This window comes from Macaca mulatta, chromosome 19 (genome assembly GCF_049350105.2).
Source record: "Macaca mulatta isolate MMU2019108-1 chromosome 19, T2T-MMU8v2.0, whole genome shotgun sequence".
Classification (NCBI taxonomy): Eukaryota; Metazoa; Chordata; class Mammalia; order Primates; family Cercopithecidae; genus Macaca; species Macaca mulatta.
Window position 1 is genome coordinate 18,053,612 of NC_133424.1, and position 27,921 is coordinate 18,081,532.

A 27,921-nucleotide genomic window follows, 5' to 3' on the forward strand; every position below is an offset into this window, starting at 1 on the left:
CTTTTCGGGAGTGTTTGTATTTTTCTTATTGATATCTAATAACTCTTTATATCTGAAGGATATGAAGGCTTTGTGATACAGGTTACAGATTTTTTTTTTTTTTTTTTTTTTTTTCCTCTGCTTGCTGTGAGCCTTTTGGGTTTGTTTCCTAGCTCCAACTATTAACTTGGTATCAAGTTTCCTGGCTGGGAGACAAGCTTTTACCGACTTCCTCTGCTTGCCAGAAAAGTCATCTGCTAACTAGATACTGGCAGCCTCTCCGCTGTCTTGCAGCTGCTTCCGGAGTGGGTTCCACAGGGATTCCCCTGTATTCTTGGTTCAGCTTGCAGAGGGACTTACACACCCCATGGAGACCGTTTCCTCCCATTCTGTCTGGAGTTTTCAGCCTACCTCAAGACAATGAGATATTCCTGACCTTTCCACCTATTTCCCTTCAACTCCACCTTCTGAAATACATTTGCACAATACATGTGCCCTTCATAGGCTTCTTTAGCTGTCTTCCTTTTACCCTGGACGGGATGTAGATGTTAATTCTGGAACAATTGCAGCTACAAGAATTTGTCATCCTGCCCCTTTTGAGAAAACCATTGTTTGCCCTTGGGTCTAAATCCTTCCAGATGGGATGGGATGTATCTTGTCACCCCTTTTTCTTACTTAACATGAAAAGACTTTTCCTCGTCAAGTCCACAGAATGTAAATTTGTTTTTACTTTTTTTTTTTTTTTTTTGAGACGGTTGTCTCACTTTGTCGCCCAGGCTGGAGTGTAGTCGTACGATCTTGGCTCACTGCAACCTCCACCTCCTGGGTTCAAGTGATTCTCCTGCCTCGGCCTCCTGAGCAGCTGGGCTTACAGGCGAAGTGCCACTATGACCGGCTAATTTCTTGTTTGTTTTTTTTTAGTAGAGATGTGGCTTCACTATATTGACCAGGCTGGTCTCGAACTCCTGACGTCAAGTGATCTGCCTGTCTCAGCCTCTCAAAATGCTGGGATTACGGGCGTGAGCCGCTGCACCTGGCCTGTATCATTCTTAAAAATTAAGTTTTAGCCGGGCATGATGGCTCACTGGTAATCCCAGCACTTTGGGAAGCTGAAGGGGGAGGATTACTTGAGCTCCCCAGGAGTTTGAGAAGAGCCTGGGTAACATAGGGAGACTCCATCTCTACAAAAAATTTAAAAGTTAACTGGGCGTGGTTGAGTGCACTTGTAGTCCCAGCTACTTTGGAGGCTGAGGCAGGAGGATCAGTTGAGCCCAGGAGGTTGAGGCTGCAGTGAGCCATGATCATGCCACTGCACTATAGCCTGAGCCACAGAGCAAGACCCTCTCTGTGAAAATAATAAAAATAATAATGTTCAGATGTATTTTTTAAAGTTTTTATTGTTTTTAAAAATAGAGGCATGGTCTTGCTATGTTGCACCACTGCACTCCAGCCCGGGCGACAAAGCCAGACTCCGTCTCAAAAAAAAAAAAAAAAAGTGTGATACTAAGTCAATCAATTTGAAAATACGGCACTAGAGTATTGGAAAACAATCCCTTGGTGGCATTTCCATGAAAACACGGCCCTTGTCTCTGGAAGAGCTTGTGCTCAGAACGGTCCATTATCTTGCCCTGGCTCCATTTTCACGCCAACCCTGTAGGGTCTCTATGATCTCATTTTATAGATGGACAGACTGAAGCTCACACACAGTAAGCCCAGGGCGGGGACTGGATGTGACGCCAGGTCTGTGGACGTCATGACCTTTATTCTCCACAACCCTCAATGACATCCCTGTGAGGTCCAAAACCAGGATGGCAAAACCCACGTTGCAGCAGAGGAAACTGAGGCTAAGGTCTCTTGGGTCCCAAACCAATTCCTAAGTAGCCAAGTCCGCCTGGTGGCACAGCCCAGGTTTTATACATGGGGAAGTTTGGCGGCGCATCAGGAGGAGGTCTCGGTGGTAGGACGCACCCGGAGAAAGCGCGGGTTCCTAACCCTAACGCTACCCCTAACCTCCCTTCCACGCTCTCCGAGCGCTCTGTGCCTTTAACGTGGGTGCGGGGGCGGGGCGTCCTGGGTAGGGCTGCAGGTGACGTCACTCCGGGCTTTGGGTCTCCGAAAGCGTCTGGAGGCGGGGCCTGGACTTCACGCCAGGCGCGCTCCTCCCCTTCAAGGCGCGCGGCCGGGCGGGGCCCCAATGACCCCTTTAAGGCGCGGCCAGAGTCCTCCCGCAGAAAAACGACTTAAAGGAGACGCGTGGCGCGATGGCGGCGGCCCCACGCGCCGGCCGGCGGCGCGAGCAGTCGCTCCAGGCGCTGCTGTTTCTGCTGCTGGCGCCACTGCCGCCGGGGGGCCAGCCGGGCGCCGACGCCTACTTCCCCGAGGAGCGCTGGAGCCCGGAGTCGCCCCTGCAGGCGCCGCGCGTGCTCATCGCGCTGTTGGCGCGAAACGCGGCCCACGCTTTGCCCACCACGCTGGGCGCACTCGAGCGGCTGCGGCACCCGCGGGAGCGCACTGCGCTATGGTGAGCCGAGCCCGCTGTCCCCATCGGGCGGGTCCACGAGAGCCCCTGCTCGCTGTCCCCTTTGGGGTGGATTCACACGAGCCCCTGCCCGCTATCCTCTTTTGGGCGGATCCGCGCGTGCTTTCTGTTCTCTACCCCCATCGGGACGGGTCTACGCATGCCCCTGCCCGCTGCCCCATCGGGATGGGCCCACGCGTGCCCCCTGCCTGCTGTCCTCCCATGGGGCCAGACACAGCCCTCCCCACATTAAAACAAGCGGGATCGAGTTCCTCCTGCTGGCTCCTTTGGGGTGGGCTGGGCACCGCTCCTGTCTACTGGACCCTACTAGGGCAGATCCGGCCCCACTGACTGTGACTCGTTCTAACTTCCTCTGGAGCACGTACACCTCCAAAGGACTGAGCCCGCAGCCCCCACTGGGGCGTTGCCAGGGGCCACATCTAACAGCAAGCCTTTCTGTGCCTGCTGCTAACCTTAAGCTTGAACTCAGCCCGGCTCCAGGCCCCAGTCAAACCCCTGCCTTCGGACCGACGTGGGTGGAGTCCAGGACTAGATGGCCCAGGAGGAAGTGGATGCTTTCTTGGGAGGGAACAGGCCAGAACTCTGAAGAAGTCTTTGACTGGTGACTTCTCACTCCCTGCCTCAGTTTCCTCAAATGGAAAATGGGTCCGGGCGCTGTGGCTCACGCAGTAATCCTAGCAACTTGGGAGGCCAAGGTGAGCGGGTCACTTGAGCTCAGGAGTTCGAGACCAGCCTCGCCAACATGGCAAAACCCTGTGTCTAGAAAAAATACAAAAATTAGTCGGGTGTGGTGGTGTGTGCCTGTAGTCCCAGCTATTCAGGAGGCGGGAAAATCACTTGAGCCCAGGAGTTTGAGGCTGCAGTGCGCTATGATTGCACCACTGCACTCTAGCCTGGGCTACAGAGTAAGACCCTGCCTCTAAAAAAAAGAAAAAGAAAAGAAAATAAGTGTATTAATATAATTCTCTTTTGGGGTTTGTCTCTGAAGATTAACCAGTTAATGGATGTGGAGTCCTTGGGTCTGGCATGGGCTTGGCTCTCAGTGATTTTATTATGATTGCTATCATTGCTGGTGTTACTCATTGCTGGTGTTATTGTCAACTTAACTTATTGGGTAGAATTAGCTCTTGGCACTATGGTCAAACTAAACTCCCAAATGTTGCTTTTCCTTCCACCCGATTTCCCAGTCTGGATAATCCAAATACACAATTGGTACTTAACAAATGTTTGTTGAATGAATAAATGACTGCAGCCCACTGAAGTGGTGTGGCTCACAGGAGAAGATGAAGGAAGGCAGGGTAGGGGGTTTATGAGATATACTTTGAGATGAGATATGCTTTTTTTTTTCTTTCTTTTTTAAGACGGAATCTTGCTCTGTCGCCTAGGCTGGAGTGCAGTGACACGATCTCAGTTCATTGCAGCCTCCACCTCCCAAGTTCAAGTGATTCTCCTACCTCAGCCTCCTGAGTAGCTTGGGATTACAGTCACGCGTCACCATGCCTGGCTAATTTTTGTATTTTTAATAGAGGCGGGGTTTCACCATTGTGGCCAGGCTTGTCTGGATCTCCTGACCTCATGATCTGTCCCGCCTCGGCCTCCCGAAGTGCTGGGATTACAGGCATGAGCGCCCTGCTGAGATATACATTTTTTTTTTGATATAGAGTTTTATATCCGTTGCCCAGGCTGGAGTGCAGTGGTGCAATCCTAGCTCACTGCAACTTCCCCTTCCTGGGCTCAAGTGATTCTCCTGCCTCAGCTGGGATTACATACTGGGATTACAGGCATGAGCCGTTGCACCCAGCTGGTTTGTGATATTTCATTTTTTAATTTTTTAAAAAAATTATTAATTTTAATTTTAATTAATTTTATTTTTATTTTTAATTTTTCAACTTTTTAAATTTTTTTTAAAATTTAAATAATTGGCCGGGCGCGGTGGCTCAAGCCTGTAATCCCAGCACTTTGGGAGGCCGAGACGGGCGGATCACGAGGTCAGGAGATCGAGACCATCCTGGCTGACACGGTGAAACCCCGTCTCTACTTTAAAAATACAAAAAACTAGCCGGGCGTGGTGGCGGGCGCCTGTAGTCCCAGCTGCTGGGGAGGCTGAGGCAGGAGAATGGCGTGAACCCGGGAGGCGGAGCTTGCAGTGAGCTGAGATCCGGCCACTGCACTCCAGCCTGGGCGGCAGAGCGAGGCTCCGTCTCAAAAAAAAAAAAAAAAAATTTAAATAATTTTTTTTTTTAATTTAGTTTTTGAGACTCGAGTCTCGCTCTTGAGCCCAGGCTGAAGTGCAGTGGCACGATCTCGGTTCACTGAAGCCTCCGCCTCCCAGGTTCAAGTGATTCTTCTGCAGGTTCAAGCAATTCTGCCTCGGCCTCCTGAGTGGCTGGAATTACAGGCTCCTGCCACCACGCCCAGCTAATTTTTTGTACTTTTAGTAGAGACAGGGTTTCACCATGTTGGCCAGGCTAGGCTCGAACTCCTGGCCTCGAGTGATTCTCCCGCCTTGGCCTCCCAAAGTGCTGAAATTACAAGCGTGAGCCACTGTGCTTGGCCTAATTTTTGTATTTTTGGTAGAGATGGGGTTTTGTCATGTTGGCCAGGCTGGTCTAGAACTCTTGACCTCAGGTGATCCACCCGCCTCGGCCTCTCAGGGTGCTGGGATGACAGGCGTGAGCCACTGTGCCTGGCCTGATACATACAGTAAAAAATTGCCGGGTGCGGTGGCTCACTCCTGTCATCCCAGCACTTTGGGAGGCCGAGGCAGGTGGATCACCTGAGGTCAGGAGTTCGAGAGCAGCCTGGCCAACACAGTGAAACCCCGTCTCTACTAAAAATACAAAAATTAGCTGGGTGTGGTGGCGTGCACCTGTAATCCCAGCTACTTGGGAGGCTGAGGCAGGAGAATTGCTTGGACCTGGGAGGCGGAGGTTGCAGTGAACCAAGATTATGCCACTGCACTCCAGCCTGGGTGACAAAGCAAGGCTCTGTCTCAAAAAAAAAAAAAAAATGAAGTTACACATATTTGTTAGTGAATGTGGTTTGCAAGATCTTAGATGCTCAGTAATAAAACAGCCAATCACTAATGTGTCTTTCCAAAATTAGCTTAATCCTTCCACTTCCCAGTAAACTGGGTCCTGTTCCCACCCCCATGTTACAGATGAGGAAACTGACATGGAAAGGGCCAGGCGCGGTGGCTCATGCCTGTAATCCCAACACTTTGGGAGGCCAAGGTGGGCGGATCAGGAGGTCAGGCGGTTGAGACCATCCTGGCCAATACGGTGAAACCCCGTCTCTACCAAAAAAAAAAAAAAAAGAAAAATTAGCCGGGCGTTGTGGTGGGCACCTGTAGTCCCAGCTACTCGGGAGGCTGAGGCAGGAGAATGGCGTGAACCTGGGAGGCGGAGCTTGCAGTGAGCTGAGATCGCGCCACTGCACTGCACTCCAGCCTGGGCGACAGAGTGAGACTGTCTCAAAAAAAAAAAAAAAAAGGAAACGGAGAAGTGTCCTGGCCAGAGGTGCATGGCTGGTGGGAGGCCAGTTGGGGATGTGGTCCTCGACTTGCCTCGCTGCTGCCTGGTCCTGCCTCAGTCTCCCCAACTGCGCTGCCTGTTCCCTCTCCCTTCAGGGTGGCTACGGACCACAACATGGATAACACGTCAACTGTGCTGCGGGAGTGGCTGGTGGCCGTGAAGAATTTGTACCATTCTGTGGAGTGGCGGCCGGCGGAGGAGCCCAGGTGAGCGCCTTTCCCCTGCTCCTAGTCTGACTGGGCTTTGCCTCTGCTCACACACCCTCTATGGCTCCCCGTTGTCCCAGGACAGAATAACAGGCCCTCAGTCCCTGCCTCTCCAGCCCAGCCAGGCAGCATTAGGCTACTCTGACCCTCCCTCATCTTTACAAATAGGCCATAATCCTCCTGTCAGACCTTTGCCCAAGCCGTTCCCTGCACCTAGAATTCCTTCACTCCCTTTTTCTTCTGGGGACGCCCACTGCTTTGTTCCTTGGCTCACTGACTCAGTCTTGGTCCCAGCACTGACTTTGCTGTTTATCTACTCCCTGAGGCCCTGGGCAGCATGGACTCCCCGCCCCCACCCAGTTCCTTTCTGGGATTTTGAGACAGGGTCTCACTCCATCACCCAGGCTGGAGTGCAGTGGAGTGAACACAGCTTACTGCAGCCTTTACCTCCTGGGCTCAAGCTATCCTCCCACCTCAGCCTCCTGAGTAGCTGGGACTACAGGCACATATAACCATGCCCAGCTAATGTTTTTGTATTTTTTATAGAGATAGGGTCTCACTGTGTTGCCCAGGCTGGTCTCGAAGCGCTGGCCTCAAGCAATCCTCCCACCTCTGCCTCCCAAAGTGCTGGGATCACAGGCGTGGGCCACTGCACTGGGCCCCACTCTGAGCTTCCTTCCTTCCCTCCAGTGTGCCTCGGGCTTTCTTCCTTCCAGGCCTTTGCACAGGCTGTACCTCCGGCCAGGGACATTCTCCCCACTTCTCTTTCCTCGTTTCCTTTTTCCCATCCCTCAGATCAGCTTACATGTCCCCTCCTCCAGGAAGCTCTCTCTGAGTACCCCGAAGGCAGCTCAGGCCCTCGCTAGGCTTTGATGGTGCCTTGTGATGTCCACATCACAGCTGCCTCCCCATAGGTCCTACCCAGACGAGGAAGGCCCGAAACACTGGTCTGACTCACGCTACGAGCATGTCATGAAGTTGCGCCAGGCAGCCCTGAAATCAGCTCGAGACATGTGGGCTGATTACATCCTGGTAAGTTTCTCAGCTGGCCAGCTGTGGATCACGGGCAGGTCTGGGTATCCCCAGGGAAGGCAGAACAGCAGGATGCCAGGACCATCCTTAACGTCATTTTGCAGAAGGGTAAACTGAGGCTTAGAGAGGGGAGATGAGTTGCTTAAGGTGACATGGTTGGTCAGTGGAGGAGGAGCTGGGATTCATTTGATCCTCAGCACCAGGAATGAATGGGCTTTTCTGTCCCCAGTTGTCCCCTGTGTTTGGACACTTGGGTCAAGTCCATTTTTATTTTTTTATTTTTATTTTTTGAGACAGAGACTCACTCTGGCACCCAGGGTGGAGTGAAGTGGCACAATCTCGGCTCACTGCAACCTTCGCCTCCTGGGTTCAAGCAATTCCCCTGCCTCAGCCTCCCGAGTAGCTGAGAGCACAGATACCCACCACTATGCCTGGCTAATTTTTTATTTTTATTTTTGTAGAAGCCAGGCATGGTGGCTCACGCCTGTAATCCCAGCACTTTGGGAGGCCAAGGCGGGTGGATCACTTGAGGTCAGGAGGTCGAGACCAGCCTGGTCAACGTGGGGAGACCCTGTCTCTACTAAAAATACAAAAATTAGCCAGGCCTGGTGGCAGGTGCCTGTAATCCTGGCTACTTAGAAGGCTGAGGCAGGAGGATCTCTTGAACCTGGGAGGCAGAGGTTGCAGTGAGCTGAGATTGTACCACTGCACTCCAGCCTGGGCAACACTGTGAGACTCAGTCTCATAAATAAATAAATAAATAAATATATAAATATTTTTTAAAAATAACAAAAAATATTTTTGTAGAGACAGGGTCTTGCTATGTTGCCCAGGCTGGTCTCCAACTCCTGGGCTCAAGTGATCCTCCTGCCTCGGCCCCCCAAAGTGCTGGGATTACAGGCATGGGCCACAGCACCTGACCGTGTCACGTCTGTTTTTATCACCGTCATATGTAATGGCCAAACCTTTGGGTCACTTCCAAGAAGCAGCCGGAAGGGGTCAGGGACTGGGGGGTGGTGGCCACATTGAATTGCTGAGGCCTGACTTGCACTTCCTCCTGCGGGGACATTGTCTCATGGGGAAGGGAACAGTTGAGTCTTTTTATTTTTTATTTTTTTCTTGAGCCGAGATCGTACCACTGCACTCCATCCTGGGCCACAGAATGACTCTCTCAAAAAAAAAAAAAAACTTTATTGATTGAATATTACTACTATTTTTTAATTTGTATAAACTTATGGAGCACAAGTATAATTTTGTTACATGCATAGATTGTGAAGTGGTGAAGTCAAAGATTTTGGGGCATCCATCCCCCAAATAATATACATTGAATCCATTACACAATTTTCTATGATCTACCCCAAATGTTATTTCAGCCTTCATACTTTCCTATATTCTCCTGATTTGCTTTTTTCTTTGAGACAGAGCCTCACTCTGTTGCCCAGGCTGGAGTGCAGTGGCACAATCTCAGCTTGCTGCAGCCTCCACCTCCTGGGTTCAAGCAATTCTCCTGCCTCAGCCTCCTGAGTAACTGGGATTACAGGCCCCCGCCATCATGCCTGGCTAATTTTTGTAATTTTAGTAGAGATGGTGTTTTGCCATGTTGGCCAGGCTGGTCTCAAAGTCCTGACCTCAGGTGATCCGGCTGTCTCGGCCTCCCAAAGTGCTGGGATTATAGGGGTGAGCCATCACATCCAGCCCATCTCTTAAAACAGACAGACAGACAAACAAAAAACAGAAAAGAAAAAGAAAGGAATCAAGTGAGCAAAGTGACTTCGATGCAGTGGTGGCTAGAGGTCCAGCTACACAGGCCAGTGGAGGCACTTGGTGTCTACTTGGAGGGGAATGGGGAGCCATGGAGGGTGTGTGAGCAGGGGAGGTCTGTGTTCTGATGTAAGATTTTCAGAAGCCACTGTGGACCAGGCGTGGTGGCTCATGCCTGTAATCCCAGCACTTTGAGTGGCTGAGGCAACTGGATTGCTAGAGTTCAGGAGTTCGAGACCAGCCTGGCCAACATGGTGAAACCCTGTCTCTACCAAAATACAAAAATCAGCTTGGTGTGATGACGCACGCCTGTAACCCCAGCTACTTGGGAGGCTGAGGCAGGAGAATCGCTTGAACCCGGGAGGCGGAGGTTGCAGTGAGCTGAGATCGCGCCACTGCACTCCAGCCTGGGCGACAGAGCGAGACTCCGTCTTAAAAAAAAAAAAAAAAAAAAAAAAAGCCACGGTGGCTGCTGCGGGTAGCAGAAGCCGCACACACTAGCAGGAGGCCGGAGTAGAGGCCCGAGCAGGGTACCAGCGATTGATGGACAGGCCTGCATGGGGTGGGGGCTGTGGAGAAAGGCAGGGGGTTCAGGATGCGTCGCGAGGTGAAGGAGAAGGTCTGTTTTGGCACTGGATGTGAAGGTGCCAGGGAGAGAGGAACGGGGACAGTGCCACGTCCGGGGAGGACGGATGGAGCTCCTGAGGGGAACTCTCTTGCTTGGTGGCTTATCAGACCATTTTATAGGTGAGGAAACAGAGGCTGACAGAGGGAGGGGACACCTTGCCTGGCGGGGTGTCAGAACTGGCAAGGCAGAGAGGTGGATCTGGAACCTTCCAGAGCGTTCTGGCACAAAGCTGCCTTGTCCTGCCTCTCAGATTTTGCTTTTGTGGTTTGAGGTTGCCTGGCTTTAGCTTTTTTCCCTCAGCAAACCGGGGTGGAGCTCAAAGTGCTGGTTCAAAACTCAAAGTGGCTTTTGACACAAAATTATATTTTCGTGTTTCTTTTTTTTTTTTTTTGAGACAGAGTCTCACTCTGTCGCCCAGGCTGGAGTGCAGTGGCGCAATCTTGGCTCACTGCAGCCTGCACCTCCCGGGGTCAAGTGACTCTCCTGCTTCAGCCTCCCGAGTAGCTGGGACTACAGACGCCTGCCACCACGCCAGGCTAATTTATTTTTATTTTTATTTTTTATTTTTTGAGATGGAATCTCGCTTTGTCGCCCAGGCTAGAGTGCAGTGGCGCGATCTCGGCTCACTGCAAGTTCTGCCTCCTGGGTTCATGCCATTCTCCTGCCTCAGCCTCCCGAGTAGCTGGGACTACAGGCGCCCACAACCGCGCCCGGCTAATTTTTTGTATTTTTAGTAGAGACAGGGTTTCACCGTGTTAGCCAGGATGGTCTCGATCTCCTGACCTCGTGATCCGCCCGCCTCAGCCTCTTAAAGTGCTGCTGGGATTATGGGTGTGAGCCACCACCCCTGGCCAGCATCTAAATTTTAATTGTATCTCCTGGAGAGATTCACTTTATCCTATTTCTTGTTTGTATTAATTGAAGTCAGTTCACATATATATTTATTTGTTTCGCAAGCACCACCTCTAATTCCAGAACATTTTCTTTTTTTTTTTTTTTTTTTTTTTGAGACGGAGTCTCGCTCTGTCGCCCAGGCTGGAGTGCAGTGGCGCAATCTCGGCTCACTGCAAGCTCCGCCTCCCGGGTTCACGCCATTCTCCTGCCTCAGCCTCCCGAGTAGCTGGGACTACAGGCGCCCGCCCCTGCGCCCGGCTAATTTTTTCTATTTTTAGTAGAGACGGGGTTTCACCATGGTCTCGATCTCCTGACCTTGTGATCCGCCCACCTCGGCCTCCCAAAGTGCTGGGATTACAGGCGTGAGCCACCACGCCCGGCCTCCAGAACATTTTCATTCCCCAGAAATAAAACCCCCATCAGCAGTCACTCCTCAACTCCCCATTCCCCTCCCCTAGGCCCTGGCAGCCACTCATCTGCTTCCTGTCTGTGGATTTGCCTGTTCTGGGCATTTCACATCAATGGAATGTCACACCACGTGGCGTTTCGCGTCTGGTTTCTCTCACTCAGCATCGAGTTTTCCAGGTTCATTACAGCCTGGATCCGTGCTTTCTTCCTTTGTATGGCTGTCTCACATTCCATCGTCTGGGTGGGCCGTATCGTGTTGATCTCTTCATCCATTGATGGACACACTTCAGTTGCTTCCACTTTTTTTGGCTGTAGAGATTCTTTTTTTGTTTGTTTGTTTTTTGAGACAGAGTGGTGCTCTGTCGCCCAGGTTGAGGTGCAGTGGCATGATCTCGGCTCACTGCAACCTCTGCCTCCTGGGTTCAAGCGATTCTCCTGCGTTATTAGTCTCCCGAGTAGCTGAAATTACAGGCATGTGTCACCATGCCTGGCTAATTTTTTGTGTGTGTAATTTTTAGTAGAGACGGGGTTTGACCATGTTGCCCAAGCTGGTCTTGAACTCTTGACGTCATGTGATCTGCCTGCCTTGGCATCCCAAAGTGCTGGGATTACAGGTCTGAGCCACTGCACCTGGCCTGGCTGTTAGGATTCTGACATGAACATGAGCGTACAGAGACCTGTTTGAATTATCTGGGCATGGTGGTGCGCATGCCTGTAATTAATCCCAGCTACTCAGGAGGCTCAGGCAGGAGAATCACTTGAACCCAGGAGGTGGAGGTTGCAGTGAGCCGAGATCACACCAGTGTACTCCAGCCTGGGTGACTGAGCAAGACTCTGTCTCAAAAACAAACAAACAACCTGTTTGAGTCCTTTCTTTCAATTCTCTTGGTTCATACCTAGGAATGGAATTCCTGGATCATGTAGTAATTCTATGTTTAGCTTTTTGAGGAGCTGCCACAGTGATCTGGCTGTTTGTTCTGCATTAATATTCAAAGGTCACAGATTCAAACATCCAGAGGGACCGGATGGGGTATGTAACATGACCACAGGGCTTGTCCTAAGAGCCAGCCAACTGCCCTCTGCAACTGAAGGTTGCCATGTGGAAATGGTATTCCCACGTTGCCGGGGGATACTGGAATTCTAGTTTTTGTTGTTGTTTATGGCAGTTGATCCAATATTCTAAACGATACTGCCTGGGTAACAGCAAGCATCTCTGTGGACCAGCAGTAAAAGAAAAACATCCAGACCGGGCGCGGTGGCTCACACCTGTAATCCCAGCACTTTGGGAGGCCGAGGCAGGTGTATCACTTGAAATCAAGAGTTCGAAACCAGCCTGGCCAACCTGGTGAAACCCCGTCTCTACCAGAAAATACAAAACTTAGCCTGGCGTGGTAGAATGTGTCTGTAATCCCAGCTACTTGGGAGACTAAGGGAGAATTGCTTGAACATGGGAGGTGGAGGTTGCAGTGAGCTGAGATCGTGCCACTGCACTCCATCCAGCCTGTGCAACAGGAGACTCCATTACAAAAAAAAAAAAAAACAAAACAAGAAACCCGGCCGGGCGCGGTGGCTCAAGCCTGTAATCCCAGCACTTTGGGAGGCCAGACGGGCGGATCATGAGGTCAGGAGATCGAGACCATCCTGGCTAATATGGTGAAACCCCATCTCTACTAAAAATTACAAAAAACTAGCCCGGTGAGGTGGTGGGCGCCTGTAGTCCCAGCTACTCGGGAGGCTGAGGCAGGAGAATGGCATAAACCTGGGAGGCGGAGCTTGCAGTGAGCTGAGATCCGACCACTGCACTCCGGCCTGGGCGATAGAGCGAGACTCCGTCTCAAAAAAAAAAAAAAAAGAAACCCGAAAAACATGTTAGTGGTTCTGTGAGATATCGTGACTTTTGTGTCTTTACATCCTAGTAGAGGGGAAGCATCCAGATCTAATCATTTTCTATGTGTGATTTTCTATATATATGTATGTATGTTTTTTAATTTTAGGCCAGGTGCAGTGGCTCACACCTGTAATCCCAGCATTTTGGTAGGCCGCAACGGGAGGATCACTTGAACCCAGGAGTTCAAAACTACCCTAGACAATGTAGAGGGACCCTATCTCTACAAAAATAAAAATAAAAAAATTACCCGGGCATGGTAACGCATGCCTGTACTCTCAGCTACTTGGGAGGCTGAGATGAGAGGATCACTTGAGCCCAGAAACTCCAGGCTGCAGTGGGCTACGATTGCACCATTGCACTTCAGCCTGAGTGACAGAGCAAGATGCTATCCCTTTAAAAAATAAAAAAGGAAGAAAAAGCAAAATACTAGGCCGGGCATGGTGGCTCACACCTGTAATCCCAGCATTTTGGGAGGCCAAGGTGGACGGATCACATAAGGTCAGGAGTTTAAAACCAATCTGGCCAACTTGACGGTACACCGTCTCTACTAAAAGTACAAAAAGTTACCCGGATGTGATGGTGCACGGCTGTAGTCGCAGCTACTCGGGAGGCTGAGACAGGAGAATCGCTTGAATCTGGGAGGCGGAGGTTTCAGTGAGCGGAGACCACACCACTGCACTCCAGCCTGGGTGACAGAGTGAGACTCTGTCTCAAAAAAAAAAAAAAAAATGTTTTGCTACCTTCTTGCTCTGGTTGTTCATTTACTTCTCAGGGCTAGCTCAGTGCCTAGAATTTTCTTTGAAGGAACTCAAGACCTTTGCTTTATTTCCATGATCCAGGGGATCCTGCAGGCCCCCAAAACGGGGTCCCTGCTCCATTTCAGCCGGTGTGGGGGTGCTTCCAGAGGTCTTTGCCAGACCCCCAGGGCTCTGGCCTTTGCCCCAGCTGTTCTGAGTGCTAGCCTGACCTGGAGGCAGTCTGGCAGCCCATGCTGATGCTGTGTGGGGTGTTTTGCAGTTTGTAGACGCGGACAACCTGATCCTCAACCCTGACACACTGAGCCTGCTCATCGCTGAGAACAAGACGGTGGTCGCCCCCATGCTGGATTCCCGGGCTGCGTACTCCAACTTCTGGTGTGGAATGACTTCCCAGGTACAGTGAGTGCCTGGGGACTGCGGGGTCTGGGCTGAGCAGGTGGGTTCGTGGCTAGAGTGAAACTTACTGTCACACCACCTTGTTGTGTGTGTGTTTTACAAAAATCATCATGGAAACTGGGCACGGTGGCTCACGCCTGTAATTCCAGCACTTTGGGAGACTGAGGCAGGCGGATTGCCTGAGCTCAGGAGTTTGAGACCACTCTGGGCAACATGGTGAAACCCCATCTCTACTAAAAAAAAAAAAAAAAAATACAGAAATTAGCCAGGTTCAGTGGCACACGCCTGTCCTCCCAGCTGCTCGGGAGGCTGAAGCATGAGACTCACTTCAATCCAGGAGGCGGAGGTTGCAGTGAGCTGAGATCGCGCCACTGCACTCCAGCCTGGGTGATGGAGTGAGACTTGGTCTCAAAAACAAAACAAAACAAAACAAAAACTCATTACGGTAATCTTTAAACAGTCCTCTGAGGCCAGACGGGAGGGAAGAATAGAGGGTCTTTGATTGTCCCCCACCCTGCTATTCCGGAGGTGGAAACAGAAACACAGAGAGGAAGTGACTTGCCTAAACTCACACAGCTAGCAAGTGGTGGTGTCAGGATGGGACTTCAGGCATGGCTTGATCCAGGCGTTTGGATAACTGTCTTTCTCCATCCTTTGGGTGGGTTCATTCTCAGACAGCTTGAGAGTGATCTCAGCAGCGTCCAGCCGTCATCCATTCTGATTGGGCCATTGCTAGTCTCCTCTACACTACCTCTGAACTCATTACTGAAGCTGGGGAAATACAAGGCTCTTTCTTATTGGCCAGGCCTGGCCACAGGTCCCATACTGGGCTTGAATCTGGGGGGACCACAGGCACACACTGCTGTGCCTGGCTCTCCGTCTGGTCCCGTGCCATGCCGCCCGCCATCATGGGCCTCCATCCTCACCTTTCAAGACCCCTATGCGGAACTGTCGCTCTCTCCCCACAGGGCTACTACAAGCGCACACCTGCCTACATCCCCATCCGCAAGCGAGACCGCCGGGGCTGCTTTGCAGTTCCCATGGTGCACTCAACCTTCCTGATCGACCTGCGGAAGGCAGCGTCCAGGAACCTGGCCTTCTACCCACCTCACCCTGACTACACCTGGTCCTTTGACGACATCATCGTCTTTGCCTTCTCCTGCAAGCAGGCAGGTACGTACATGAGAGGTCTGCCATTGCAGGGCCATCTGCCTGGTTGTTTGGGTTTTGCGCTAAGCCAGTTCAGAGCACACGGAAGATTCACGGAACCCAAACAATGCAGCGCAGGGCTGACTTCAGATACAGCTGTATCTAGGTGTTCAGATAATGTCTCCAGGACCCAGTCTCTCTCCAGCCCTGGCTTTACTGGTTAGCTTCATTCCCTAGCTCTTTAAGATCTATTGGTTAGTCAGGCGGAGTGGCTCACGCCTATAATCCCAACAATTTGGGAGGGTGAGGCGGGCGGATCACATGAGGTCAGGAGTTTGAGGCCAGCCTGGCCAACATGGTGAAAACCGTCTTTACTAAAAGTACAAAAATTAGCTGGGCGTGGTGGTGGGTGCCTGTACTCTCAGCTACTCAGGAGGCTGAGGCACAAGAATTGCTTGAACCCAGGAGGCAGTGAACCAAGATCACACCACTACACTCCAGCATGGGCAACAGAGCGAGACTCTGTCTCAAAAAAAATAAATACAATAAAATTAAATTAAAAGAGCATCGTTGAATTTTTTAGCCTAAAAAAGATACACACTCGGCTAGGCTCAGTGGATCACTTGAGGTCAGGATTTCGAGACCAGCCTGGCCAACATGGTGAAAACCCATCTCTACTAAAAAAAAATACAGAAATTAGCTGGGCATGGTGGCAAGTGCCTGTAATCCCAGCTACTTGGAGGCTGAGGCAGGAGAATTGCTTGAACCCCGTAGGCGGAGGTTGCAGTGAGCCGAGATGGCGCCACTGAACTCCAACCTGGGCGACAGAACCTGACTTTGTCTCAAAAAAAAGATACACTCATAAAAAAAGTTCAAACCATCCAGAAAAGGGTAGATGTAGAAGGAAGTAACTTAACTGATATTTTGTCAAACTGTTTCCTTCTTGTGCCTCAACATGCATTTTTACTGTTTTTTGTTTGGTTTGTTTTTGAGACAGGGTTTTGCCCTGTTGCCCAAGCTGGAGTGCAATGGCGCTATCATAGCTCACGGGAGCCTCAATCTGCTGGGCTCAAGTGATCCTCCTGCCACAGCCTCCTGAGTAGCTGGGACCATAGGCAGGTACCACCATTCCCAGCTAATTTTAAAATTATTTGTAGAGCCGGGTGTGGTGGCTCACACCTGTAATCCCAGCACTTTGGGAGGCCAAGGCGGGTGGATCATGAGGTCAGGAGATTGAGACCATCCTGGCTAACACAGTGAAACCCCATCTCTACAAATACAAAAAATTAGCCAGGCGTGGTGGCATGTGCCTGTAGTCCCAGCTACTTAGGAGGCTGAGGCAGGAGAATCGCTTGAACCCGGGAGGTGGAGGTTGCAGTGAGCTGACATCATGACATTGAATTCCAGCCTGTGCGACAGAGTGAGACTCCATATCAAAAAAAAAAAAAAAAAAATTTTGGGCTAGGCACAGTGGCTCACACCTGTAATCCCAGCACTTTGGGAGGCCGAGGCGGGTGGATCACCTGAGGTCAGGAGTTTGAGACTAGCCTGGCCAACATAGTGAAACCCTGTCTCTACTAAAAATACAAAAATTAGCCGGGCATGGTGGCATGGCACAAGCCTGTAGTCCCAGCTATTTGGGAGGCTGAGTCAGGAGAATCGCTTGAATCCAGGAGGTGGAGGTTGCAGTAAGCCAAGATAGTGCCACTGCACTCCATCCTGGGAGACAGAGTGAGACTCTGTCTAAAAAAAAAAAAGAAAAAAAATTATTTGTAGAGATGAGGTCTTGCTCTGTTGCTCAGGCTGGTCTCAGATGCCTGATCTGAAGTGATCCTCCTGCCTTGGCCTCCTGAAGCCCAGGGATGGAAGGCATGAGCCACTGGGCCTGGCCTGTTTTTACATGTGTCTGTTGCTTCCCTGCCCACTGCAGAGGTGCAGATGTACGTGTGCAACAAGGAGGAGTACGGCTTCCTGCCGGTACCGCTGCGCGCCCACAGCACCCTCCAGGATGAGGCTGAGAGCTTCATGCACGTGCAGCTGGAGGTCATGGGTGAGTCTGCCTGCAAACTGCCCTGGGAGGGGCTAGGTTGCCTCCCTTTCACTGATGTCTCGAATCTGTCCTGTGAGCACTGAGTGCCAGGCAGATGCCAGTCCCTGTGGGGGGTGCTGAGTGCAAGAGCACATGTGAACGAGGTGGAGGGTTGTCCCTGCTGTTACAGAGTGCTGGTTTGCAGGCAGCTGTACGCAGCGTGCTCGGGGTTGTCGGGTGGGCTTCCTGGAGGAGGTGGCATTAAGGGGCAGGATGAGTAGGAGTTCACCAGAAAGGGGATTGATAGCGTGGGCAAAGGCCGAGAGGCTGGAAGGGACGTGAACCTGGGGAACAGGCAAGGTCAGTGGGCCCCTGGGGCTGGTATCCAGGGCCAGGGTAGATGGCCTCAGAGACCAGGCTGAGGAAGGGACCTTCCCCCTGAGGACAGTCAGGAGCTATGGAGGATGTGAGAACTGACAGGACAGCAAGTTTTCACTAAAGAACTGCATGTATAGGCTGGACATGGTGACTCGCACCTGCAATTCCAGCACTTTGGGAGGCCAAGGTGAGAGGATTGCTTGAGCTTAGGAGTTCAAGATCACCCCGGGCAACATAGTGAGACCCCATCTCTCTATAAAAAAATTTTTGGCCGGGTGCAGTGGCTCACGCCTGTAATCCCAGCATTTTGGGAGGACAAGACGGGCGGATCACAAGGTCAAAAGATGGAGACCATCCTGACCAACATGGTGAAACCCCGTCTCTACTACAAAAAAAATATTAGCTGGGTGTGATGGCGGATGCCTGTAGTCCCAGCTACTCGGGAGGCTGAGGCAGGAGAATCACTTGATCCCAGGAGGTGGAGGTTGCAGTGAGCCGAGATCATGCCACTGCACTCCAGCCTGGCAACAGAGTGAAACTGTCTCAAAAAAAAAAAGGAAAAAAATGTTTTTTAATTAGTCCGATATGGTGGCACATGCCTGTATTCCTAGCTACTCAGGAGGCTGGGGTGGGAGAATCCTTTGAGCCCAGGAGCTGGAGGCTGCAGTGAGCCATTATCGTGCCACTGCACTGCAGCCTGGGCAATAGAGTAAGTCTCTGTCTTCAAAAATGATGATAATAATAAATAATAATCCCAGCTGTTCAGGAGGCCGAGGTGGGCAGATCCCTGGAACCCAGTAGTTTGAGAACAGCATGGGCAACATGGTGAAACCCTGTCTTTACCAAAAAAAAAAAACAAAAATTAGCCAGGTGTGATGGCGCACACCTGTGGTCCTAGCTACTCGGTAGGCTGAGGCAAGAGGATCCCTTGAGCCTAAGAGGTCAAAGCTGCAGTGAGCCATGATTGCGCCACTGCACTCCAGCCTGGGCAGCAGAGCCAGACCCTGTATCAATAAATAAATAAATAAAATAAATAAAAATTTTAAAAAATCCATAAGCTATGAAACCAGCAGCTGTCCCTCTACAACTGGAGGAGCACACAGGGCTGAGCTGTAATTGCGGTTGCCTTGGGATGGTGCTCCCATCTCAGCCATTTCTAATGTGGGCCTCTCCCTGCTGTGGGCGCAGAAAGCCCTGCCAACGCCACTGCCATTCCCACCACTGCATAGATGGAGACTGGGTGGGAGGGGTGAGGCGTCTGTCCCTGGGCTCCGTTTCCCTAGCCTTACCGATTTCTGAACAAGTCTATCTGCGGCTCCCCCTGGTGGCTCAAGATGGAATAGCACCCTGTCCTTTGTGTTTGGGGGAGACTTTGTTTTTTCTTTTGAGACGGTGCCTCACTTTGTCACCCAGGCTGGAGTGCAGTAGTGCAGTGTCGGCTCACTGCAACCTCCACTTCCTGGGTTCAAGCGATTCCCCTGCCTCAGCCTCCCGAGTAATTGGGATTACAGGCACCTGCCACCATGCCTGGGTAATTTTGTATTTTTAGTACAGACGGGGTTTCACCATGTTAGCCAGGCTGGTCTCAAACTCCTGACCTCAGGTGATCTGCCCCTCTCCGCCTCCCAATATGCTGGGATTACAGGTGTGTGCCACTGCGCCTGGCCTAGGGGAGATTTTTGTTTGTTTGTTTTTGAGACGGAGTCTCGCTCTGTCGCCGGGCTGGAGTGCAGTGGCCGGATCTCAGCTCACTGCAAGCTCGGCCTCCCGGGTTTACGCCATTCTCCTGCCTCAGCCTCGCAAGTAGCTGGGACTACAGGCGCCCGCCACCTCGCCCGGCTAGTTTTTTTTGTATTTTTTAGTAGAGACGGGGTTTCACCTTGTTAGCCAGGATGGTCTCGATCTCCTGACCTCGTGATCCGCCTGTCTCGGCCTCCCAAAGTGCTGGGATTACAGGCTTGAGCCACCGCGCCCGGCCTAGGGGAGACTTTTGAGTTTTTTTGAGGTGACACCTGGAGACTGCACAATCACTGGGGCAGGCCCCCCGCAACACCCAAGAGTCTGGCATACTTAGATGTCCAGGTCCCACCCGGCCACAGTCGGGGATGGTGGGTCTCCATTTATCACCACCTCCCATCAGGAACCAGGGCCTGAGAAGCGTCTCTGTAGCTGCCAGAGTTTTCCCAGTTTAAGTTCTCACATATACATATATTTGTGTTGTCATTTCCTTATTATTATTATTATTATTATTTTTTGAGAGAGAGTCTCGCTGTCACCCAGGCTGGAGTACAGTGGCAAAATCACAGCTTACTGCAGCCTCAACCTCCTTGGCTCAAGCGATCCTCCCACCTCAGCCTCCTGAGTGGCTGAGACCACAGGTGCATGCCACTACCATGCTCAGCTAATTTGTTAATTTAGGTTTCTTTTTTTTTTTTTTGAGATGGAGTCTCGCTCTGTCTCCCAGGCTGGAGTGCAGTGGCCTGATCTCCGCTCACTGCAAGCTCCGCCTCCCAGGTTCTCGCCATTCTCCTCTCTCAGCCTCCCAAGTAGCTGGGACTACAGGCGCCTGCCACCACGCCCGGCTAATTTTTTGTATTTTTAGTGGGGGTAGGGTTTCACTATGTTGGCCAGGCTGGTCTTGAACTCCTGACCTCGTGATCCACCTGCCTTGGCCTCCCAAAGTGCTGGGATTACAGATGTGAGCCACTGTGCCCGGCCTTCTTTTTTGCTTTTTTGGGAGATGGAGTCTCTGTCACCTAGGCTGGAGTGCAGTGTCACCATCATAGCTCACTGCAGCCTTGAACTCCTGGGCAATCCTTCCACCTCAGCCTCCCAAGCCATATGGATTAGGGCCCACCCTAATGACTTCATTTTAACTCGACCTCTGTTCACAACCCTGTGTCCAAATAGGATCATACCCTGGGGTACTGGTGGTTGGCACTGGGGAGACATAGTTCACCCCATGACATAGTGCGTGATCTCATGACATCTGTTCGTGAAACCTCTCAGTGGCTTATTGACCCATTTTATAGATTAGGAAAGCTGAGGCCCGGGCCAGTCAAGGATACACAGCATGCCATCATTTCTTGGTTCATTCTACAAGCAATTACTGAGTGCCTGCTGTGTGCCAAGTCCCTGTGTTGGGCACTAGGGGCCCAGTGTGAGCAGACATACCTGGTGTCCTTCCCAAGGGGCCCACAACAGACAGGCACAGGGCCAAGGGGTTAGGGCAGCAAGGATGGGAGCTTTGGTGGTGCAAGTCCAGGTGCTGTTGGGGCCCAGAGGAGGCCTGGCTCAGCCTAGGGAGGTGGGAGGGGGGAGGGTGACCCCCATGCCCAGGGCATCATAGCTGAAAAGTAAGGATACAGAGCAGGGAAGGGAAGGGTATTTCAAGCAGGGACCAAGCATGTGCAAAGGGCCTGAGGTAGGAATGGGAGTTCTTTGCGTTGGCGAGGGCTTAGAGGTGGGGCTGGGGAGTGAAGCTGGAGCATGGGGCGTGGCCAGGGCTTAGAGGCGGGACTGTGGGCGTAGTGAAGCTGGAGCCTGGGGCATGGCCTGGGCTTAGAGACTGGGCTGGGGGCGGAGTGAAGCTGGAGCTTGGGGCGTGGCCAGGGCTGAGAGTCGGGGCTGGGGGCAGGGTGAACCTAGGGCCTGCGGTATGGCCAGGACTTAGAAGCGGGGCTGGGGGTCGGAGCGAAGCTGTTGCATGGTCAGGGTTTAAAGGTGGAGCTGGGGGGGTGCATGGTGAAGCTGGAGCCTGGGGCGTGGCCAGAGCTTAGAGGTGGGGCTGGGGAGGGGCAGGGTGAACAGGGTGAAGTTGGAGCCTGGGGCAAGGCCAGGGCTTAGAGACAAGGCTCGGGGAGGTTGAGGGTGAGGCTAGGGCCTGGGGCGTGGCCAGGGCTGAGTAGCGGGGCTGGGGGCGGGGTGAACGTGGAACTTGGGGTGTGGCCAGGGCTGAGAGGCCAGGCTAGGGGCGGGGTGAAGCTGGGGCCTGGGGTGTGGCCAGGGCTGAGAAGCCAGGCTGGGGGCGGGATGGAGCTGGGGCCTGGGGTGTGGCCAGGGCTGAGAGGCAGGACTGGGGGCGGGGTGAAGCTGGGGCCTGGGGTGTGGCCAGGGCTGAGAGGCAGGACGGGGGGCGGGGTGAAGCTGGGGCCTGGGGTGCGGTCAGGGCTTTGGGCTGCTGTGCAGAGTTCAAATGACATGGGAGGGGCTCCTAGAGAGCAGCACTGATGTGGGCGGAGCCAGGTCGACTTTGTGGGCCGAGCTAGTCGGACTGGGAGCCATGGAGCCGGTGGGGAAAGCCTGTTGGAGAGAGGTAGGAGGCCCCTCACCCCAGCGACTCCTTAACGTCTGTGCCCCACAGTGAAGCACCCGCCAGCAGAGCCCTCCCGCTTCATCTCGGCTCCCACCAAGACACCGGACAAGATGGGCTTTGACGAGGTGGGCTGGGCGTTCCCTGGAGGCTGGTTGCGGGTGGAGGGCCCTCGCTTGCAGGGGCTGATCTGGCTCGGGGCTCTCCGGGCTGCAGGTCTTCATGATCAACCTGAGGCGGCGGCAGGACCGGCGGGAGCGCATGCTGCGGGCGCTGCAGGCACAGGAGATCGAGTGCCGGCTGGTAGAGGCCGTGGACGGCAAGTGAGTCCGAGGCCTGGGGGTGGGGGGGCGGGTCCGCACGTGGATGTGGGTGTAGACCTCGCTGGTAGACGGCAAGTGATTCAGATGGGGGCGGGCGTGGTGTCCAAACAGGTGTAGACCACATCAGTGGGCGTCATGGAGGGCAAGTGAAAGGGACCCCGGGGAAGGGGCAGATCCTCACAGTTGTAGACCATGGAAGGCAAGTGAGTCCTGACCCAGGGGAATGGGTCGGTTTGCATGCTGCCAGTGTAGACCGCGCTGGTGGGGACTATGGAGGGGTAAGTCAGTCAGACTCCAGGAGAGGAGGAGAGCAGGTTTGCCCATGAGTGTATACCATGTGCAGGTGAGTGAGGCCCCATGTGTCCAGGAGGGGTGCCAGTGCTACAAGAGGGGGACCAGCTGCTCAGCGCCGCAGGGGATGATGGAATGGCGGGGGATGGCAGAATGGCAGGCAAGGTGAGCCTTCTTCATGACCCTCTCCTCCTCTCCAGAGCCATGAACACCAGCCAGGTGGAGGCGCTGGGGATCCAGATGCTGCCCGGCTACCGGGACCCCTACCACGGCCGGCCCCTCACCAAGGGTGAGCTGGGCTGCTTCCTGAGCCACTACAACATCTGGAAGGAGGTGTGTCCTGAGCGATGGGCGGGGCCAGAGTTATGACTCGAGATCTCCTCTGAGATTTGGAGCGGGAAGGGGTTGAAGGAGTTCCCCAAAGCCCTGGCCAGGCATCCAGCCTCAGCCATGGGACCCATGGCGTCTCTTTAGTGAATGATGCGCCACACCAGCTGTATCAACCCCAGGTGTGTCTGCCATCCTTCCATTGCGCAGATGTGGAAACTGAGGCTCGGGGGAGGGGTGAGCCCTTTTGAGCAGCAGGTGGTGTCTGGGGCCTGGGACCTGTAAACAAATCCTCGTTACTCCCAGCCTGGTCTCTATGCTTGACGTTTAGTAATAGAAGTCATGGCCACAGAGCCACTTTAAACCAGCACCTGCCCAGTGCCAGGGGCACCCCACCAGCCCAGGCATCCTCAGCCACCCTCAGAGGGAGAGGCTGTGATTGGAGGAGGGTGTCTGATTGGGCTTCGAACTTGGGGCTATCAGGGCCAGGCATGGTGGCACACACCTGTGGTCCTGACTACTCGGAAGGCTAAAGTGGGAGGGTGACATGAGCCTAGGAGTTAAGGCTGCATTCAGCCAAGATTGTGCCACTGCACTCTAGCCTGGACAACAGAGCAAAACTGTGTCTCAGAAAAAAAGAGAAAAATGGCTGGGTGTGGTGGCTCATGCCTGTAATCTCAGCACTTTGGGAGGCCAAGGCAGGTGGATCACCTGAGGTCAGGAGTTCAAGACCAGCCTGGCCAACATGGTGAAACCTCGACTCTACTAAAAATACTAAAATTAGCTGAGTGTGGTGGTGGGCTCCTGTAATCCCACTACTTGGGAGGCTGAGGCAGGAGAATCACTTGAACCCAGGAGGTGGAGGTTGCAGTGAGCTGACATCATGCCATTGCACTCCAGCCTGGGCGACAAGAGTGACACTGTGTCTCAAAAAAAGAAAAATAAATAAAAGCCGCGCGTAGTGGCACATGCTTGTAATCCCAGCTACTCAGGAGGCTAAGGCAGGAGAATTACTTGAACCCAGGAGGCGGAGGTTGCAGTCAAGATTGAGCAACTGCACTACAGCCTGGGCGACCGAGCGAGACTCCGTCTCAAAAAAGAGAAAAAAAAAAGAAAGAAAAAAACATGATCATCAAACATGAAGCCAAATGGGGGCGTGCGGCTGCAAGGTGGGAGGTGCATGAGGTGTGGACATTTGAGGGGCTAGGAGGCCTTCCTCTTCGGAGATCCATCATGGGTGACAGAGGGCATGGATGTCCAGATGTCCCTGGAGCTAGGAGAGGCGGGGAGATGCACTGGCTTCTCTCCTGGTCTTTCAGAGCTTCTGAAAGCAGAGCTCTGTGCTTTAGGGTCAGGCCTGGCCTTGGCCTCCCTGTGACCTGGCTGGGCTTCCTCTCTCAGGTGGTGGACCGGGGGCTGCAGAAATCGCTTGTGTTTGAGGATGACCTGCGTTTTGAGATCTTCTTCAAGAGACGCCTGATGAACCTTATGCGCGATGTAGAGCGGGAGGGCCTGGACTGGGACCTCATGTGAGTGGGGATCTGAGGGTGGGGTGAAGCTGGGGCCTGGGGCAAGGCCAGGACTTAGAGGTGGGGTTGCGGACAGGGTGAAGCTGGGGCCTGGGGACGGGTCATGGCTTAGAGGCGGGGCTTGAGGGTGGGGTGGAGCTGGACCAGGGCTTAGAGGTGGGGCTGCGAGGCGGAGTGGAGCTGGATCCTAGGGGCGTGGCCAGAGCGCTGCAGCTAAGCCTAGAGCCGTATGTCTGGGTGTGGTCAGGGTGGTAGGCGTAGGGCGTGGCTAACTCCTGGAAACGTAGCAGGATGATTCACGTGATCCCTGGGCCTGAGAGCACTGTCAGGGCTGTAGACTATATAGGGAAGGACCTTAGAAGGATCACCCAGAACTCAAGGTACCTGGCCAGCAGCCTGCAGGCTTGGTCAGGGCTTAGAGACTTGACTGAGGTCTATGGAAGTGAATGTGGCTAAAATTTGACCGGGCAGCCTGCGGGCGAGGCTGAAGAGCATGGGGTGTGGTCATGGAGGGCGTGGTCAGAGCTGGAGGTGTGGCCGAAGAGTGGGGGCGTGGCCAGGGCGCCTGGGTCTTAGACAAGCCCTGGTATGGGAGTACCGCCCCCATGTTTCCTGCACTGGAGCCTTTCTTTTCTCCTATAGGTGGGCTGGTTTGTCCTCTTCTTTCCTCCATCTTTCCCTTCCAAGTGCAGTGCCCTAATCCACATTCTGGGAACACTGCCCCGTGTGAATAGTAACTGCACCCCTCCATTCCTGACTGCTCCCCACATCAGGGCACCTCGCCCACCTCCACCCCCACTGCCCTCTGAACTCAGAGCAGCTTCAGCCTCAGAGAACCTCTGCGTGATCCTGCTCTCCCCAGCTCCAAAGCCTCCACGGCTCCCTCACGCCCTTTGGAAAAACTCTAATTCCCATGACCCACATGACCCCCAGACCCCTGGGCTCCTGCATTCTCTGCATCCAGTCACAGCGCTCCGCAAACATGCTGAGCCTGCTCCCATCCCAGGGCCTGGCGGGGTAACTAGATCCCTAGTTTTCTGGGCAAGCTCCCTCTGGAGGGCGGGAGGAGAGTGACAGGCCCGATCCTGCACCCCAGCTACGTGGGCCGGAAGCGGATGCAGGTGGAGCACCCCGAGAAGGCTGTGCCCCGCGTGAGGAACCTGGTGGAGGCCGACTACTCCTACTGGACCTTGGCCTACGTGATCTCCCTGCAAGGCGCCCGCAAGCTGCTGGCTGCTGAGCCGCTCTCCAAGATGCTGCCTGTGGACGAGTTCCTGCCCGTCATGTTCGACAAGCACCCAGTGTGAGAGGGGCAGGCGGCTGCTGGGCTGGCGTCTCACCGTGGGCCTGTCCTGGGAGGGTGGGGGCGTGAAACTCACGGACTCTGAGGACTTGTCTCTTCTTCTGCCTACTTCTCCCTCCGTTCGCCCCCTCCCAGATCTGTCTCCATTTGTATCCCCTGCACACTTACGTCTTAATCTATCCCGGCTGACTTCTTCACCTCCAGTTTTTCCTCCAGCTGTCCCCTCCCCTGAAGCCATTGCTGCCCCTCACTCCCCTCCTCCTCCCCCCAGGTCTGAGTACAAGGCCCACTTCTCCCTCCGCAACCTGCATGCCTTCTCCGTGGAGCCGCTGCTCATCTACCCCACACACTACACCGGAGACGATGGCTATGTGAGTGACACTGAGACCTCAGTCGTATGGAACAATGAGCACGTCAAGACCGACTGGGACCGCGCCAAGTCCCAGAAGATGCGGGAGCAGCAGGCACTGAGCCGTGAGGCCAAGAACTCAGACGTGCTCCAGTCCCCACTAGACAGTGCTGCCCGGGATGAACTCTGAGGGGTGGCAGCCAGAAAGCCAAAGCAGCCTTCGCTGGCCCAGGTTCCAGGTGCTTACTGAGGACATCAGGGCCACCTCTAGGACCCCTTGGCAGGCCGCAGAGGGCTCTCGTGTGGGGTGGTGTCCAGCCAGCTCTCGCTAAGCAATCACGTGCACACAGGCAGCATTAATGGAGTGCCTACTGCATGCCAGCAACAGGGCTTGGCCCTGGGGAACTGGGAAGAACCAAGCCCTCTTCATCTGTTCATGTGCCCAACACTTATTAAGTACCTGCTGTATGCCAGGTTCCCATGTTATGGCAGTGAATGAGGCATAATTATTCCCTCTATCAGCGATTGATTCAGTCATCAAGCAGTTACTGATCAGAGTAAGAATCAGGCACTACTGATACACATTCATTTTTAAAATTCATTCAAGGATTTATTGAGTGCCTACTGTGTATTGGGTGCCATTCTAGGCTCTGGGATTTTTTTTTTTTTTTTTTTTTTAAAAGAGCAGAGTCTCACTCTGTCACCCAGGCTGTAGTGCGGTGGTATGATATTGGCTCACTGCAGCCTATGCCTCCCAGGTTCCAGCAATTCTTGTTTCTCAGCCTCCCAAGTAGCTGGGACTACAGGTGTGCGCCATCACGTCTGGCTAATTTTTGTATTTTTGGTAGAGACGGGGTTTCACCATGTTGGCCAGACTGGTCTCGAACTCCTGACCTCAAGTGATCCACCCGCCTCGGCCTCCCAAAGTGCTGGGATTACAGGCATGAGCCACTGCGCCCAGCCCAGGCTCTGGGAATATTGAGATAAATAAGATGCTTCTATCCATTTATTCAAGCACATACTGATCACCTACTGTGTGCCTGGCACTCGTGTCACAAAGATAAGTTATTGATTTGGTACACTTAGCCCCTGCTGTGTGCAGGGAGCTGAGCTGTGGGATGGGAATGGGAGTGAACAAGGTACTTTTCACGTTTTTCCTTTTTCCCCTCACTGCTAGACGGTGTGGGAACTTCTCACTCTTTAATTGGCTTCTTTTCCACACACCTCAAGAGCACTGACTGTGTGCTGGGCACTAGTGATAAGAAAGAGGATGACAGTTGTTCAGTCTGCATTTTCGTCATGGGCTACATGCCAAGTGCTAGGGCACAGAGATGAACAAGATCGGTTCCTTCACTTCATGCCACAAGCATTTATTGAGCACCTGTGTGCTAGGCCTCACAGACTCCCAGTTGGGTTGAAGGATGGTTGACTGAGTTTGATTCTTCCTGTGCCCATGGTCATCTGAGCTGTGTGCAGACAACATACCCCGACCACCCAAGAGGGAGGGTTGTTCTTCCCCCACCAGGGGCAGCCACAGGTCCTGGTGGCCCCACACCACATGTCAGCCCCCCTGGAGGGGGCGCCAGTTGGAGACGGGGGCTGGGTGTCCCTGGCCCAACCCCAGTCCCCTGTGCTTTACCTCCCTGCCCTTGTGTCTCAGGTGTGGTCCCTGCCTGCTTGATGAAGTTGCTCTGTTCAAGCCTTTGGTGGGATCATGTGTTTGGGGGCTTTTCGGGGACCCAGCTGCACTGGGGCACCGCCCGTGGCCTGGGCAGGACATTTCCCAGCAAGGGCCGGAGGAGTTGCCATGCCTTCAGCCTGAATCGAATGTCAGAACCGGCCAGCGGTGCTTCACCCTCTTGGGGATAACTTGCTTATTTTTTTAATAAATGTTCCTGGTTGGTTTTCA

General features: G+C 53.2%; 1 protein-coding gene across 3 annotated transcripts; it reads left to right on the forward strand.

The window, feature by feature from the left end:
• The first annotated feature begins 2,208 nt into the window (after nucleotides 1-2,208).
• Nucleotides 2,209-27,921, forward strand: COLGALT1 (collagen beta(1-O)galactosyltransferase 1). 3 transcript variants are annotated; one of them, XM_077978295.1, is made up of 12 exons: nucleotides 2,209-2,554; nucleotides 6,110-6,257; nucleotides 7,172-7,289; nucleotides 13,886-14,020; nucleotides 14,991-15,195; nucleotides 17,102-17,221; nucleotides 21,942-22,018; nucleotides 22,107-22,213; nucleotides 22,705-22,837; nucleotides 24,233-24,360; nucleotides 25,457-25,663; nucleotides 25,935-27,921. In XM_077978295.1, exons 2-12 carry the CDS (start codon nucleotides 6,166-6,168, stop codon nucleotides 26,200-26,202), a joined length of 1,590 nt encoding a protein of 529 aa, XP_077834421.1. In that variant the 5' UTR covers nucleotides 2,209-2,554; nucleotides 6,110-6,165; the 3' UTR covers nucleotides 26,203-27,921. The 3 variants fall into 3 exon arrangements, with proteins under 3 accessions (XP_077834421.1, XP_028694969.1, XP_077834420.1); XM_028839136.2 differs by having other exon boundaries at nucleotides 2,209-2,500; nucleotides 6,147-6,257; XM_077978294.1 differs by lacking the exon at nucleotides 17,102-17,221 and having other exon boundaries at nucleotides 2,209-2,500; nucleotides 6,147-6,257.

Coding starts and splice junctions, on each gene's coding strand:
- COLGALT1 (XM_028839136.2), top strand. CDS start 2,241: ATGGCGGCGGCCCCACGCGCCGGCCGGCGGCGCGAGCAGTCGCTCCAG. Junction 7,290..13,885: donor TGTGGGCTGATTACATCCTG/GTAAGTTTCTCA, acceptor GGTGTTTTGCAG/TTTGTAGACGCGGACAACCT. Junction 22,214..22,704: donor GTAGAGGCCGTGGACGGCAA/GTGAGTCCGAGG, acceptor CCTCCTCTCCAG/AGCCATGAACACCAGCCAGG.